Source organism: Haemaphysalis longicornis, unplaced genomic scaffold (assembly GCF_048455015.1).
Source record: "Haemaphysalis longicornis isolate Haplotype H1 unplaced genomic scaffold, Haemaphysalis longicornis Haplotype H1 scaffold_7, whole genome shotgun sequence".
NCBI lineage: Eukaryota > Metazoa > Arthropoda > Arachnida > Ixodida > Ixodidae > Haemaphysalis > Haemaphysalis longicornis.
The window spans coordinates 157,974,679-157,989,903 of record NW_027526422.1 but is presented as its reverse complement, the minus strand read 5'-3'; the positions used below and the strand labels follow the sequence as shown (position 1 = coordinate 157,989,903).

The 15,225-nt window shown below is 45.7% G+C and overlaps 1 protein-coding gene across 1 annotated transcript in view; it reads right to left on the bottom strand.

Moving 5' to 3' along the window:
• Positions 1 to 15,225, bottom strand: part of LOC144146622 (neprilysin-1-like) — a 96,516-nt gene that overhangs the window by 22,278 nt on the left and 59,013 nt on the right. The window contains exons 10-11 of the mRNA XM_077678558.1: positions 12,699 to 12,811; positions 3,893 to 3,951 (exon numbers count right to left, since the gene is read on the bottom strand). Of these exons, the coding sequence (XP_077534684.1) occupies positions 3,893 to 3,951; positions 12,699 to 12,811 (172 nt within the window). The remainder of the gene's footprint in view (positions 1 to 3,892; positions 3,952 to 12,698; positions 12,812 to 15,225) is intronic.

Below are 15,225 nucleotides of genomic sequence, written 5' to 3'. Positions count from 1 at the left end.
ATACATAAAAACGATAGAAATAACTCCCGAGGGTATTGCTCTTCCAGTTAATAACTTCAAGCTATCCACTTCAGCCGGCATTGACAACTTTAATTCTAAAATTCTTAAAAACACCGCCTCCATTTTTGTTAACATTTTGTATCACCTTTTCAGGCAATCTTTACCGGCAGGTCAACTACCGTCTGACTGGAAAATTGTAACATTCTGGCATTTACCTGAAAGTTATTGTCCAATTTCTCTTACTTTTGTCTGCTGCAAACTTCTTAAACCCATAATCGCTTCGCAGGATTTCTGACACTTAGAATGAAATAAATTCTTGTTTGACAACCAAAACGGATTCAGGAAAGGCTTTTCTTGCGAAAAACAGCTGCTAGAACTAATAACTGAGCTGCATCCCAACATGAACAGTACCCTTCAGGCTGACTTTATATTTTTTGATTTTTCCAAAGCATTCGATCATGTAGCCCATTTTCGTCTGATTTTTAAATTATCTGCCCTCCGATTAGACTCTCTAACACTATCATGGATTCGTAGCTTTCTTTCACTTCTTCAACAGTTTACTGTAATCAACGATTCCCCTTCTCCTCTTTCCCACGTAATCTCTGGATTACCACAAGGGTGCGTCCTCAGCCCACTATTGTTTCTAATCTATTTAAATGATCTGCCAATTAACATTTCATCCTGCATGCGAATTTTCGCAGATGATTGCATAATGTATCGTCCTCTGTAATCCCCCGACGACTACTTAACTCTGCAAAGCGACCTTCACCTCCTTGAAGGAGCCATGAAGACAAAACAAAAGTTTGTTTTATTCGAAAGATTAGGTGTTTCATAGTACCCCACGCGCTTTCCCGGAAGCAAATGATGCTTTATTCACTGAGAAATAAGGCAATTTAAGGCAACATTTTAAATCTCCCGCTAAAATTGAACATTCCGTGACGTGTACAATGGCGTCATAGAGCCGGTCCATGAAACAGATACTTAGTATGTCGACTCCATATAGCACCCACACGCGGGAGTCGATCGAGACGGCTGCCATTTTAAAAATACTAGTAAAACCTAGTGCACCCGCAGCCCTAGTCATGGAATCGCCTGATCCGGAGAACAAAACTCTCGCCGAGGAGCTCGGGCTTGAATTTAACAACCTCACACCACAAAAACGCTCAATGCTTCTAAGTGCACGAGCGGCAAGAGTTGTGGGATAGGCGGTGGACGGGAAAGCGACCATTCCGCGATAGCCACAACAGAAGAACGCCCAGCCTTCGGCACCGCTGCCTCGTCAGCCCCGTCGCGACGGACGAATATAGACTGGTACGTATGTGGCGTATTTTGATTACGGTTAATAATAGTTCAATTTCAGTAGCAGTATCACTTATGGCAGTTGGCCGGTGTCGTGTATGGAAAGCCGTTCGCGCGAGCTCTCTGCTTCGACCAGAAAGATATGAGCGTCAATGCGCGGTGTTTACACCATCTTTTCCCCAAGGTCAGAGCGATTTGACGAAGTCGGCGACGAGCGCCAGCATGTCCCAGGAGTGAGCTAACGTAAGGGTCCCTGCCGTAACTGAACAAACTGAAGTTTTCAGTGGTTGTAAACTGAAACGAGCTCGTAACAACAGCAGCAAGCCAACAACATTCGAAACTTACGCGACGACTGGCACTATCTCGTCGCTTCTTGCTGTTCCTTACTCCCCTCGTTTCTATTTTTACCTTTGCTGGTCGGCGATATGACGGCCAACCTCCTGTGAAGGGATTACGATACGAAGCAAGGTCGCGGCTGTGCGTGCTGGAACGGTTCGTTGGCCCCGAAGAGCCTCGAACCCGAAAATGTGTCTGCGCGACGGCGAGATGTCGAGCTCGGCCGGCGCGCTAGTTTCGTACGCATTGGCGCACACGCTTGCGAGTTCGTTCGGACCTTCAACCGTTTACTCCACCGTTCTTTGTCATAAAAAGAATGTGCAGTATGTTTCACGGGCATTTAGCTCGCTATGCAAGCTGTAAGCCCTGCCTAACATGCGTTTGCTTTTGCCGGCCTCCACCAATCGCAGAGCATTCCCAAGTGACATCACAGGTTCTGTTGCGGAAAATGAGCTGGTGGGTCGCATGGTCATTTCCTTTTTTCCTAATTATGTAGCTTATTTGAGCCAAGTTTGCGTTATAAGTGGTGTCGTTGTGGTTCTAACAAGGCAATCTTTCGAATGAACCAAACTTGTGTTTTCTCTTCATGGCTCTTTTAGTGACTGGTGTAATAAATGGTTAACGTCCCTGAACACGAAAAAAGTTAAATTAATCGCCTTTACGCGCAAACAAAACGTTTACACCTTCCGCTCCACTATCAACAATTCGCCACTGTCACAGGCATCTTCCTATAAGTACTTTGGAGTCTATTTCACACCCAATCTCTCCTGGTCTTACCACATTGCCACCATTAGCGCGAAAGCATCCAAGTCTTTAGGATATCTACGCCGCAATTTAAATAGCTGTCCCGCTCGCGTCCGCACACTAGCCTATCAAACCTTTGTGTACCCGCAGCTTGAATTTGCCGCTCCAATCAGATTCCCTTGTCTAAAATACTCAAATAATATGTTTGAAGCGATTCAGAATACGGCAGCCCGTCTCATTTCACGCAATCATGACTACCACAGCAGCATAACGCAAATTAAGCACAACCTTTCTCTTCAACCCCTGAGTACTCGTCGCGACATTTCCCTTTTTTGCCTCTCACAAATACGTGTATAGCGTACACAGCAGACCTTTCCAACTTCACCTTAATGTTCCTTCCATTAATTCACGTAGGTTGCATAATCACTTCAGTTTCACGCGGTTATATGGGTCAACTGATGCGTTCAAATCATCGGCTCTTGCTCGCGCCTTACGTTTGTGGAACGGTCTTCCAGGTAACATCGCACCTGTATCAGACAATAACTCTTTCCGTCAGTTGCTGCTTACCCTCTTTTCACAATGAAATCTTACCACTGTTTTGCACATTGTTTTTATTCTGCCATGTCTTGTATTCCTCCTGTGTACCTCAGAAAATAGCACTTCAAGACCACAGAACATGTTATCTCTGTTGAACAGCAAGTTTTTTCTTGTCTCTCTCTTTTTTTTTTCAGTGTCGCACTGTGTGGCCGGTTATGAATGTTGTGTACTGAGATGTTTTCTGCGTATGGACATAGTTTCTGCGTTTTTGCTGGCGCTTTTTCTTCTGTGCGTTCCGCAAATTATGGCAACTCACTGGTGAGCGTCGCGTCGGTAAAGTCGGCTATCTTTGGTTGATGTCTCCTTCATATAATATCCTGATTGTATTCGGTTCACTTTGTCATACTTGTGCGGAGATTTCGGGCGTGCACTATGCTATCGCCTTTTGTTTTTTCTTGTCATCGCCATATAACTTAAAGGTATATGGCAAACCTCGTCGCAATTAGTTGTGCGGCTATGCTTTGTAACGCGTGAATTAATTGTGTATGATCTGTAACACTTCACCATTTACCTCCCTTACTCAATGCCTTGTAATGATGCCTGTAGGGCATTTTAAATAAATAAATAAGGCAATTCCGCTTTATCCTGCATCCATTCATGGGCGTCAGCAGGATTTTGTCTTGCGGGGGAAAACCCATTATATTGTGTGTAGGAGGGAGAGAGAGAGCGCGAGAGAGAGGGAGGGAGGGAGGGAGGGAGGGGGAGAGAGAGAGAGAGGGAGAGAGAGAGGGAGGGAGGGAGGGAGAGAGGGGGTGGGACAGCTGTGCTTGGTGGGCTCGCGGGGGTGCCAAGTGCCCCTTTTGCACCCCCATGCCGACGCCCACGTCTGCATCTAAGATTTTTGCAGATAGCCAGCTTCTTTCCATTGGTGGTCTGGTTAAGCAACTATTTAAGCAACTGAAGTGAAATATCTCACCCATTTCATTTGCAGGGGGGTTGTAGAAGGCGTCGACTACCGTAGGGCCTACGATCCACCTTGGAGAAATGAAAAAATTACATCACAGTTTGAGCGGTGGTGTGGCAGTATAATACGAGACAGTCATACATTGACGTATAAATTTATATTTGTTTTTATTCGGCCTACGTTTTCGTGGCAGGTAACAACATATCAATAGCTTTAAAAGTAGAAATAGAAAACCTTTGCACACGCAAAGAACATCAGGCTCAGAATTAAGCCTATCGTAAACGTATATACAAAAAAACCATTAACCTTGTGTCCAAGTAGTGCGTGAAAAAAATTATGCTCATGGCCGCAGAGTTAAATTTCAAATGATGTGGACCTTTACAGTCTAACTCCCATTGATGTATAAAAGAGCTTTTCATATGAGTTGTAAAACTTCTGAATTGAGGTATAGCTATTGGTGCTACATGAAATACGCAAGTACTAAATCGCAAAAGCTGTTATACAAGTAATAATAAATGGTAAATGAAAATGCTCGTCTTACCAAAATATGTTCCCAAACATCACTAGATGTGGTGAAACACAAACGGCCCAGCATTGGACGTGAAAACAGCAGAATAAACTAGATAAATGTGGTGCATAACGACAACCCGAATCCTTTACCCTACGTGTAAACATGATTGAATATCTGTTTTGCTCTATAGCATAAAAACTTTTGTTCCACGCTCATATTCTTCGCATGATTTGTTAAACCTAGCTACCAAATGTATTGCGAAAATTCTGTTTGCACGAAGTTATGACTGCCGGGACAGTTTTGATTCGATTTGTACTGTATTTTTCCTTGAAAGCTGCTTCAATGAGTATAAGCCTAATATATTTTCACGTGCCAAGAACGATGCAGGGCTCTTTTAAAAAACAAGCCTATTGCAGCTAACTGACTTGTGCTCCGCAATGATTACTCAGAGAGTGTACAAGCGTCGAAGAAGCATCCTTACAGTGACGTGCACAGACAATCGCCGGCGAACAGAAAGCCGTGGTGATTTCGTTTCTTGTAATGTCGATTTAAACTGAGAACGTTTCGAAATAACCAAGAGCAGTCTAAGATAGTGGCCGGAGCCAAACACTCTTTCCCTATGAAAACAAACTTACCCGTGCGCTGTGAAAAACAAGAAGGAATAACGCGCTTCGCCTAATATACAGCATAGACTGGCGTGGCCAGGAGCCGGTAACGAAGCATTGGTAACCCAATCAAAAAGCAATGGTTCGCTACAATATAGTGATGATAGAGTTGCTAAAGTATTTATCAAAATTATGAAGAATGAAAAGGAACTTGAGCTTACTCGTTAGCGGAATCTGCCTCAGCATTATTTCGTTTTACAAGTTTTTGTTTACTGCATTTCAAACAAAACGTTCCCATAATATGCTTAGAAGTTCCTTGTTGCCACAATCTTCTCGCGATATGCGATCTAAATGTGCGGTGCATACGTCCCTCGTCTCAGGAACGTTCTACTGTTGGTTTTAAATCAAAGCTGTATACCTCAACACCCCCCACAACGGTTTCATCTTCATGAGCAAAAATACCAAGGCACCAAGGCCTAAGACACCGAGCGCATGCGTCAGGGTAATCAGGCATACAGCAGCATATAGGTCAGGATTCGTTTGGGGAAACCATAAAACAGGCATCGAAACCGCGGTATGGATGATAAGACGCCTGTGAACAATGGGATCCCCACCATGTGTTCCTGTTAAAGATCATGTTTGCAGATTATCTTTGAAGGGTAGGCAGGACTAGTGCCACTAAATAGAGCAGTTCTTGCGTAAGACGGAGTGCACATGTGTCAGCCTAGGCAGGACCCAGCATTTGTCGCCAGAGAAGCCGAACGTAATGTCAGTAGGTAAGGTATTAGCAACGCCGCCTGTATAAACATTGCCTAACGAGTGAGTGAAAAATGGCCAAACAGCCACTCTCCTGTTTCTCTTTCCGACCCTTTCCCTCTCCGTAGCCTTCCTGCGTGCTTTCATGTCCACCAGCCCGCGCCGCTTCTCGGAAACTAAGCAAAATAGTTGACAGTTTGTCAAGAGTTACCCAGGTGGCGTTCCTACGCCCTCTTCTTGTTTACCACACCTGTTCATCTCGGACTGTCGCTGATAAATCCGCTACGTGAAACCACTTGTGCTGCCGCACGCTGATGCCGGCTTTGTGCGCTTACCTACGTGGATCACGGGCCCCGAAATTTTCTGAGTGGGGCATCCCCCCCCTCCTCTTTCCCCTCCGCATTTTGGCCCCGCTTTCTCCACGCTGTTCGCACTGCGTATCGGTACGCAGTTTCAAATTGAGAACTGTAGTGTAGACGCGCCCGGACAGCGAGGCTGGACCCTCAACTGCTCATCGTGTTGTTTTTTCTATCTCGTGAAATTTATAAGCACGCGATATTATTTTGGAAAGTAATGATAGAAGTGAGCGATTGAACAAAAATGTGCATGCATTTTTTTCTTCACTAAATGCTCCAGAGAGTAAAGTATCCCAAAAATAAAAGATGTACCATCCGAAAATATCGTTTTTCTGTTTGCTGGTTGTCTAGCCGACCATTAATATGTTCTTACACTATTCCAGTTCATCCTCGTCAGTCATCTTTCGAAAAATGCAGAAGGTATGATGCGAGTGGAACCTTGAACAAGATCCGCAGTACGCCCCAGAACTAGCTCCCCGTCACGGCTAAGATGTGAGTGATGCGGCTTTTGAAACCCAACAGACAAGCTGACAGACACACGTCGTAAAAGTGGGTGCAGCGTTCGCGACTCGCGAGCAGTGACGTAAGGCGCCCGGGTACGTCCGCCGGCGCGCGCACATATTGAATGAGTGCCTGAACTAAGCGTCCCTACATTTCCCATCGGAAAGCTGCCAACGCGTTAGGGAATGTTTATGCAGGCGGCGCTGGTATTAGAGTACCGCCACTGAAGCACGCAAGTAATCAACAACGGCCATTTTGGCGTTTATCGGTGTTGCAAGTTTCCCGTTTCTGCGGCCTCGCCGTTAAGTTCGACCGGGTCGTTTGTTAACAAGACTACCAGAGATGCAGCAAAACGGAATGTTTTGACGCACTTTTGCTGCCGAAATTCTGTTAAACGCATTACATTTCAAAGTTTCACAGCTGAAAGCTTAATTAAACAACAGTAATGTACGATTACACAATGTAAGTAAACAAGCATTCGTAACGATGTCAGTCGCGCGCAGCCGCCGTGCACGGAGGACAAGCTAATCCTACCAGAGTTGACCGACTAAAAGGTATAAACAACAAAATGGCGGCACTCATGAACCGTCGCAGTGTAAAAAAATGTCACGTAAAGCGAACTGACAAATGATCATGGTCGCGGCGCAGAACAATAGGAGAAGAATTGGCCGCGTATCTGCTCCTTTGGTTGCAAATGTCGACAAAAGACGATAGTCTTTATCAACTTTTGGCAAGTAAATACCTCCCTTCGCTTTCCCGCTCACCTCTCATGTTGTTCCTCTTGCATCCTGCTCCTCCCAAGGTAAAGACGCCAAATGTTTGCTTAAATCATTTTAAATTTACTGCGTTTCACTGCACCAGGCGAGGTGTATCGATGCCAAGGCTGCCGTACGGCGGAGAAGCGCGTGAATCGAGACGCCCTACTTCAACGTTGATATAATCACGTTGCCTTACTCCACGTGCGTTCTAAGAAGAATGTGGAACCTATCTAGTGGAACCTTTCGTAACTGTTGCCGGTTGATTTCTTAAAATGGCGCCGGAAGCTATAGTGGCGCGGGCGACAGCAGGTGACGGCGCAGTGAATTTTTTTTCTGCAGTTGATGAAGTATTTATTTCGCAAATATCAAGCATGTAGGCTTTTTTATAAGGAAAGACTGTTAATATCACTTCTGTATTCATTTGTTGTCTTATATTTTCGTAATGCCTTGTTCTTCTTCAACAATCTTGACAAGTCTGAACATTACACCGGACCTAGACGGCTACATTTAGCTGTGACTATATAAGACTATTTTGCAGGCGTTATTTTACTTAGGTGGCTGAATCGAGTCACAGACAGACAGACAGACAGACAAAGAGACGTACAGACAGACCAAAATTTCACGGTTTAAGTAGCCCAAGAAAGACTATCGTCTTTAAAAAGTGCCGAGACTCTGCAACCTTATCTAGTGGCAATAGCCAAGTTCAAGCGACAAACCATCACCTTCTACCATCACCATTTGTAGTGGTTTACAACGGTTTTGCTGGACAACCACTTTTGCACGGTGGGACGGCGACCAGTTTTTTTCCTTTTATATTTTTAAGGTAAGGTTTATGTTATATCAAAAGTACTATTCAGTGAAATCTTGTTTGTGGCAATAAAAAAGCCAAATATTTAAAAAATACGGCATAGAGCAGACAGGAACTCGAAGATGTCCACGAAAAAATGGTGGCGATTGAAAACGAAGGGATTTTGTGATGAATTTTTTGATATGCCTAACTTTGCTATAAATACTGGAGTTAAAAGGGCGGCTAGAAAGAGAACAAAACTTTTTCGGACAAAAACACGTTGAGGGAGCATTGTAGGCCATGCGAGGATGGCCCACACTTTTTACTGAAGAAATCGGGGATGGTCGACTTTACGGCTCGGACGTTTGGCATGGAATGACCCAGTTCGGATTGTGAACCTATCTTTTGAGAAAAGGGGTTATATTTTTTGTATTAGGAGATATAAAGGAAGTGCTGCATAGTATAGTCTGAAAGTTACGGTGAATTCCGCTGATTCAACTGGTAGGCTATAACTGGTTTATTGCTGTGCTCAGCCAAGGCGTGGCGGCAACCGAGAATGGAAGCTCGTCGTGAACAAATAGAAGAAATTATTTATTGGCGGCGCACCCAGCACGGGCGTTCGATGTCCGACCACCCATCCTGGGTGCCTTGCAGATAAATCTTCTCCTTCTGGTGATTCACGACGAGCTTTTCTTCTCCGTCCCCTCTACGCCTTGGCCCAATATTTTAATGCCGACGACCCGGGACCCACAGCCAGGACCTGCCGAGAGCATTGAGGCACCGGAGCCACCATAGAGAAGATCAAGTTCAAAAGAGAATCGAGGCGGGCGGAAAACACAAGGATGATCAACAAGTCATGTGCCGCTATGGCCGATCCTTGCGCAGCGACCGACCAGCTGGCGTGTCTTTACGAGAGGCTAAAGTCGAATAACGACGAGATAAATAAGATCAACGAAGAGCTCGAAGCTTACATTCAGGATCAAGGGGCATTTGAGGCCGAATATGCTAGGGTGATCGAGTATCAAGATAACGCGACACACGTCCTCGCTGAGCTAAAGAGCAAGAGCAACCGCCTTTGCCAGGCAGGTGCACCTATGTCATGACCCGTAACGAACGTCGCGCCCCCAGTCGCTGCTACAGCTTTGGAGATAACCGGGACAAACCTAATGAAATTGACCATCACTCCTTTCTACAATGATCTGTGCCGATAGAATGAATTTTGGGAGCAATTCGACCAAATGATACACAGAAATAGCGGCCTTTCAGCTTGTGAGAAATTCAAGTACCATCGACACTTTCTGAAAGGAGATGCTGCTTTGGCAATCAGAGTGCTAACTGCGACGGAGGCTTGCTACCAGGATGACCTTGTATTGCTGAAAAAGCGTTTCGGTGATGGCACACAACTCGAGCAAGAGTATTTCGCCAAGCTCCCAATGGTCAACTCGATCAGGTCCTCAAGTGACACAAGTGGTCTTTGAAAGTTCAATGACCAGGTTTTAGTCAACATCCGTGGCCTCGAAACTCCCCGGCATGAAATTGTCATCCTTTTCGTCGATGCTATCAGACATCCCGTTGCGAGCGCTACCGCACGACACTGTCCTCCGGTATTACCGCATGCGCCCTGCTAAAAAGTGTACACCGCAAGCAGGCGCACCTAAAAAAGTGACAACAAACCTATACCGAGCTGGAGAACCTAAAAAAAGCGACTTAAAGAGTCAGACAGGGCGAGACACCAGGCCTGAATATGACATAGACACAAACGTCCGCCTTAGAGAATCCAAACTAACATCGCGTGTTCTCCACAGCAATTCTGCGAAGTCCGGTGACGGATGCGCATTCTGAAAATCTGAAGGTCACATTATGGACTCTTGTCTTGCGGATATACCCTAGGAGAAGAAAAAAACAAATTTTGCCGAAGGAGATCCGATGCTTTCGCTGCAGGCTGAAAGGACACCAAGCACGCGACTGTCGCTGGAAGATTACCTGCAATGCGTGCTTCGGTAGACTTGCATCAAGTGTGTGCAGCCAGAGAAAAAGGAACCCACGGGATGTTCGTAGTGAAGGAAATCCGAACCCACCCAGAACGGTCTGCGCATCAATCGGAGAGGAATCACGAGAAGTGGCTGCGTTCTCCTCCAAACGTTTGGAGCCTGGGCAGTGGGTGACAACGCCTGCCGCTACGTCAGAGGCATATTCGACGTTGGCTGCAAGCGGACATTCGTGACCGAAGAACTTTGCAAACACCTCAAGTGGAAATGCATCGGATTCATCAATATTCCTCTGAACATGTTCGCCAACGCCAAACGTCCACCGGCTGCGAGGCGTGGGATCGTCGAGCTTCGACTGAAAAGCCAATTTATCCGACACCGACGTTGACCTGAGTAACATAGAAATACAGTGCATCTGCCAGGGTATTGAGGACTCGACGATGGATTCGTCCTTTGTTGTTACTTGCAAAACATTTGGAAACGACATCGCTGATGAGATGCTTCACCCTGACGTCATCACCCGCAGTTGCAGAAGCATTCTCATTGTGTCGGACCAGATGTGGACCATAATATCTGGTGAATTGGTGAGGTCCCACGAAAACCAGGCTGTGATAGCTATAAACGCGTGTTAACTATACGGGGGCTGGAGCGAGTTTTAATTTGTGACGTAAGAACCATAACTTTTTTTCAGCAGTAGAACAGATATTAGTGATATGTTGGGTCCAGTTCAGGTCTTCAGATATTGTTACTCCTAAGTATTTACATTTGTTAATGGTAGCTAACGCAGTGGAACTTAGTTGATACTCGAAATTTTTGACGTGCTTTACCTTGTTTGTAACTACTCGCAAAACAGCCGTTTTTTCTTTATTTATTTGCATTTTCCATGTTTCGCACCATTTTTCAATTGACGACAACGCTTCGCTGAGCATTTTTTGATTCCTATGGTTGCATATTTCTCGATAAAGTAAACAATCATCGACGAATAGTGGAACGGTAATATTTTGATTAATGTCAGAACAAATATCGTTGATGTAAACGAGAAATAATACTGGTCCGAGGACGGACCCTTGAGGGACTCCAGAAGTTACCAGTTATCGAGCGGACTTGTAGCCGTTTATATCCACATATTGCGTCCTACATGTTAGATATGACCTGACCCATTCCACTACATTGTTGTTTATACCAATCTGCTTCAATTTCTTAATTAATGTGTTATCAGGAACCCCATCGAAAGCCTTTGCGAAATCAAGTCATATTGCGTCAACCTGTTTTTCATTATCTATTGCTTTTGAAAAGTCTTGGATGGTCTCAAGAAGCTGCGTTACGGTTGAAAGCTTTTGTAGGAAGCCGTGTTGGTTAGGATGTAGTAATTTTGTGTTTTCTAGATACTTATATATAGCTTTGGATATAACATGTTCGAGGAGTTTGCAGCAGACGCAGGTTAAGAACATTGGCCGGTAATTTTCGATATTCTGCTTGTCTCCGGTTTTGTGTACCGGGACCACTTTTGCTACAAGCCAGTCATCCGGGACCCGTTTTTGGTGCAAGGAGGCATTAAAGATTATTTCCAAGTATCGGGCAACCCATTCAGCGTTATCTACGCAAGAAATCATTTGGAATTCCATCCGGACCAGCAGATTTATGTTCTTTAATGTTTAGCAGGAGCGATAGTATTCCTTCATAGCTAATTCGTACTTCTGGCATGTCAGACACTCAACCGACATTTTTCACGGCTCATAGTGTATGCGGACATATATTTATGCCATGGCAACGTAAAGTGATGTGACACAATACTTTTAGGGTTAGGCAAGGTTACAAAACCTGTTTTACTATCTACCTAAATACTATTACCGGGAATCCTAGCGCCTGCTGCCAAAGTCGACAGCCCCCGAATGCCTGGAATTTGGTTTGTCTTGTATTTTAGCTGTTGTCGGCTACTAGCGGCTGGCTGTTCCCTTTGTTCGAAACATTGCTGAATACAGAAGCTGACGCCCAGCTCTGGCTCTTCGCGCTCCACACAGGACCGGCTTCGCAAGGAAATGGGTGACCCCGGCAATGTTTCTTCATAGCGGTATCCAAATCTATACTTTAACTCACGCCTTTGGCTAGTGTATGTGACTTTAAGTCTTTTATTACAATAAAAAGTTGTGCACACGCTACATCTGAGCGGACAAGCATCAGACGTCAACGGAGCGCATAAAAACAGCAGAGAGAGCAAGCCCGAGTGAAGCAGACGACAAATGCGAAAATCCCTAAGCCTACGTCGCGGAGGCGCGCTTAGCAGGCGCCGCCCGTGGTCGCTCTTACCGCCAATTAAAGCGATCACAGGTGGAACTTCCGCGATATTTGCATTTTGTGGAAATGCAGGGCGTTAGAGCATCCTGGCTGGGGGGGGGGGGTGAGGGGGCGGGGGGTACTCGGCAAGAAATGCCACGCATTTAAAAATACCACTCGCGGCCCATACGTACTGTCAAGGTGCACACAGAGTCACCCAAGTTACAGCCCAATGCATAAAAGCATCCAACGAAATTTATAGGGAAAACATACGATTCTTACTCGTTTTCCGGGTGATATTTCATCCTGAGTCTTTCCATTTCTCGCATCCAGTTGTTGTCTCGAACGCTTTTCCAGATTGACAGGAGTGAGGCGCTGCGATTAAGTTGTGGCACCTGTAATGGAAAATTATGTTCTTACTGTTTAAGCGCAAAGAGCTGATGCCTAAATAGCATTGACCACAATAAATTCCCAGCAAATATAGATTTTTATTACATGTTCTGAAGATCATAGTAAATAAAGGTGCCTTACGGAAACTTTTATTGTCGGCAGTGCTCCGTTCTCAGGGTTATAATTAGGACCGTATTTTAATCACATGCCTTTTCTGTTCCTTGGGCTCCCATAGCTCTACTTTGATACAATCAGCATAAATTTGAGAGTAGGAAGGGATCTTATGGTATTTTTATAGTACCTATAAATGCCCATATTTGCGTTTGTGCTTAAATGCCTATGAATACCTATTTTCAGAATGGGCGACTCTATGTACACTATTTAGCATCACGTTTCGGTTTCGATGGCAGTTTGAGCTCGCCACCCAAAAAACAATCGCTAGCAGAACTGGAATGGGACGCTCGTTGTAAGTGACCAGCTGCACAATTTGGAAACGTAAAATGTGGAGATTGTGGTAAGTTGCACTCGTTTCCTCAGTTTTCATAGGGATTCTTAGAATACGTTCCGTGTGCGGCCCAAACCAAATCTTTTAACATGTGCAGTCGCACCCTCGTTTCGAGGAGCATACTCCAACGCAAGTCTATTTTCAATGCCGCAGTAAAGCATCAAACACGTATTTGTTATCATATCACGCCGACAATAAAAGACCAACGACGAAACATCACTGCACCCCCGCAGGGGCACCTTATTCTTTCAAGGTGACGGTAGTGGCAACACCGCGGACCCCTAGCCCATGTGGGCTGGACCCACCCACGCCCTAGGCTGTGCGTGGCTTTGCCGTGTCCGGGGAAAGGGGCATCCTGTTGGCTGAGCCAATGCCGGGGTCGTTTTGGACGTTCGCGACCCCCTGTCAGCGGCAACACACAAATTTGGCCCCAGCTTCCCGTAGACGGTACCCCCAGTCTGACTTGTGTTGGGGAATCAGCCAGTCGCCTTTTCCGGTTCTCATCTTTACTCTTTCCCTTTCCTATTTTCTTTCCTAATGCTGTCCTGTCATCTTTTCTGTTCCACATTTCTCCATTCTTCTCCAGGCGGAGAGCTTTAACCCTGTGCGAGGACGTCACCCTAGATTCTGACCATAGGGTTATAGTGGCGAGGTACTGGTAATGTGTGCTTCAAGGCCACGTTCCATTGTTGGGCTCGGTGGTAGGCGACTGGCCTTGCCACTGAATTGATTCTATGTTCTATAGCTATCTTCTCAATTCCCGCAAAAAACCCTGATCGACCTCCTAAAAGGGGTCGCACCGAAGCACTCCCCACCCAACCACCTAAGGCAGCTTTCAGCAAATACCTAGTTGTACACTCGACGGACAAAATACCTAGTACCGACCTGTCAGTCTCCTTCATTGCTAAGTGTATTGAAAACATTGTTGAGAAAGACTACAATGCCAAAACGATGCCCTCTGGAGACCTCCTTGTTAAAAGTATGCGAAAAAAAGCGTGAAGCTCCTGAAACAAAAAAAAATTGCCAACTTGACTGTCACCGTTACGCCACACCGCACGATAAACACAGTCCAAAGTGTTATCTCTGACAAAGAACTCCTCCATGAGACAGATGATGATCTACTTGACGGACTGCATGACAAAGATGTTGTTGACGTCCGTAGAATTATTAATGAAACAGAGATCAAGACCCGACAAATCATCCTAAAATTTGCTAGCTCTATCCTGCTGAAGACTGCGAAGGCAGCTTTTATTAGCTGTCGTGTACGCGCCTACATTCCAAACCCGAGGCGATGCTTTAAATGTCAACACTACGGTAATGGAACACTAGCTTGCCGTGGCAAGCTCACCTGTGCGAATAGTGGCGAAAATGATCACTCTTCTGATGACTGCAAAAACACAATCATAAAATGTCCGAACAGCAGTAGCTCACACGCTGCATACTCACGATCTTGCCACCTTGCAAGAAAGAAAAGAGATCATTCAGATCAAAGCAACCGAAAATTGAAAATATCAGTTTCCCTGAAGCACGCCAAAAGCACAAGATGTTTTTGGCTGCACAGACGCTGCCCGCCGTGCGTTGGGGCCACGTTTGAACATTACTGCGACAGAATGTAGCTTAGGTGATGTGACGCTGCTGTTAACCCCCTATGAGCAGCCACCAGTTCCTGCCTCTACAGCAGATGCCCTGGTGGTTCCTCCTCTTGCTGGGCTGCCATCCACAGCCGAGCACTCCACCACAACTTTTGCGGAGCCCGTGGGGACGTGGTGACGGGTGCTGTAGGGACTGGTCCGGCCTCTTCCAGTCGAGTTCTATTGGCCCACACGACACCCGAAGGCTTTGAGAGCCTGAACACATCGGGCCCCACACGTACTCATTCCATTCCCGCAACGCAGGTTCCAACGAAAAGAATGC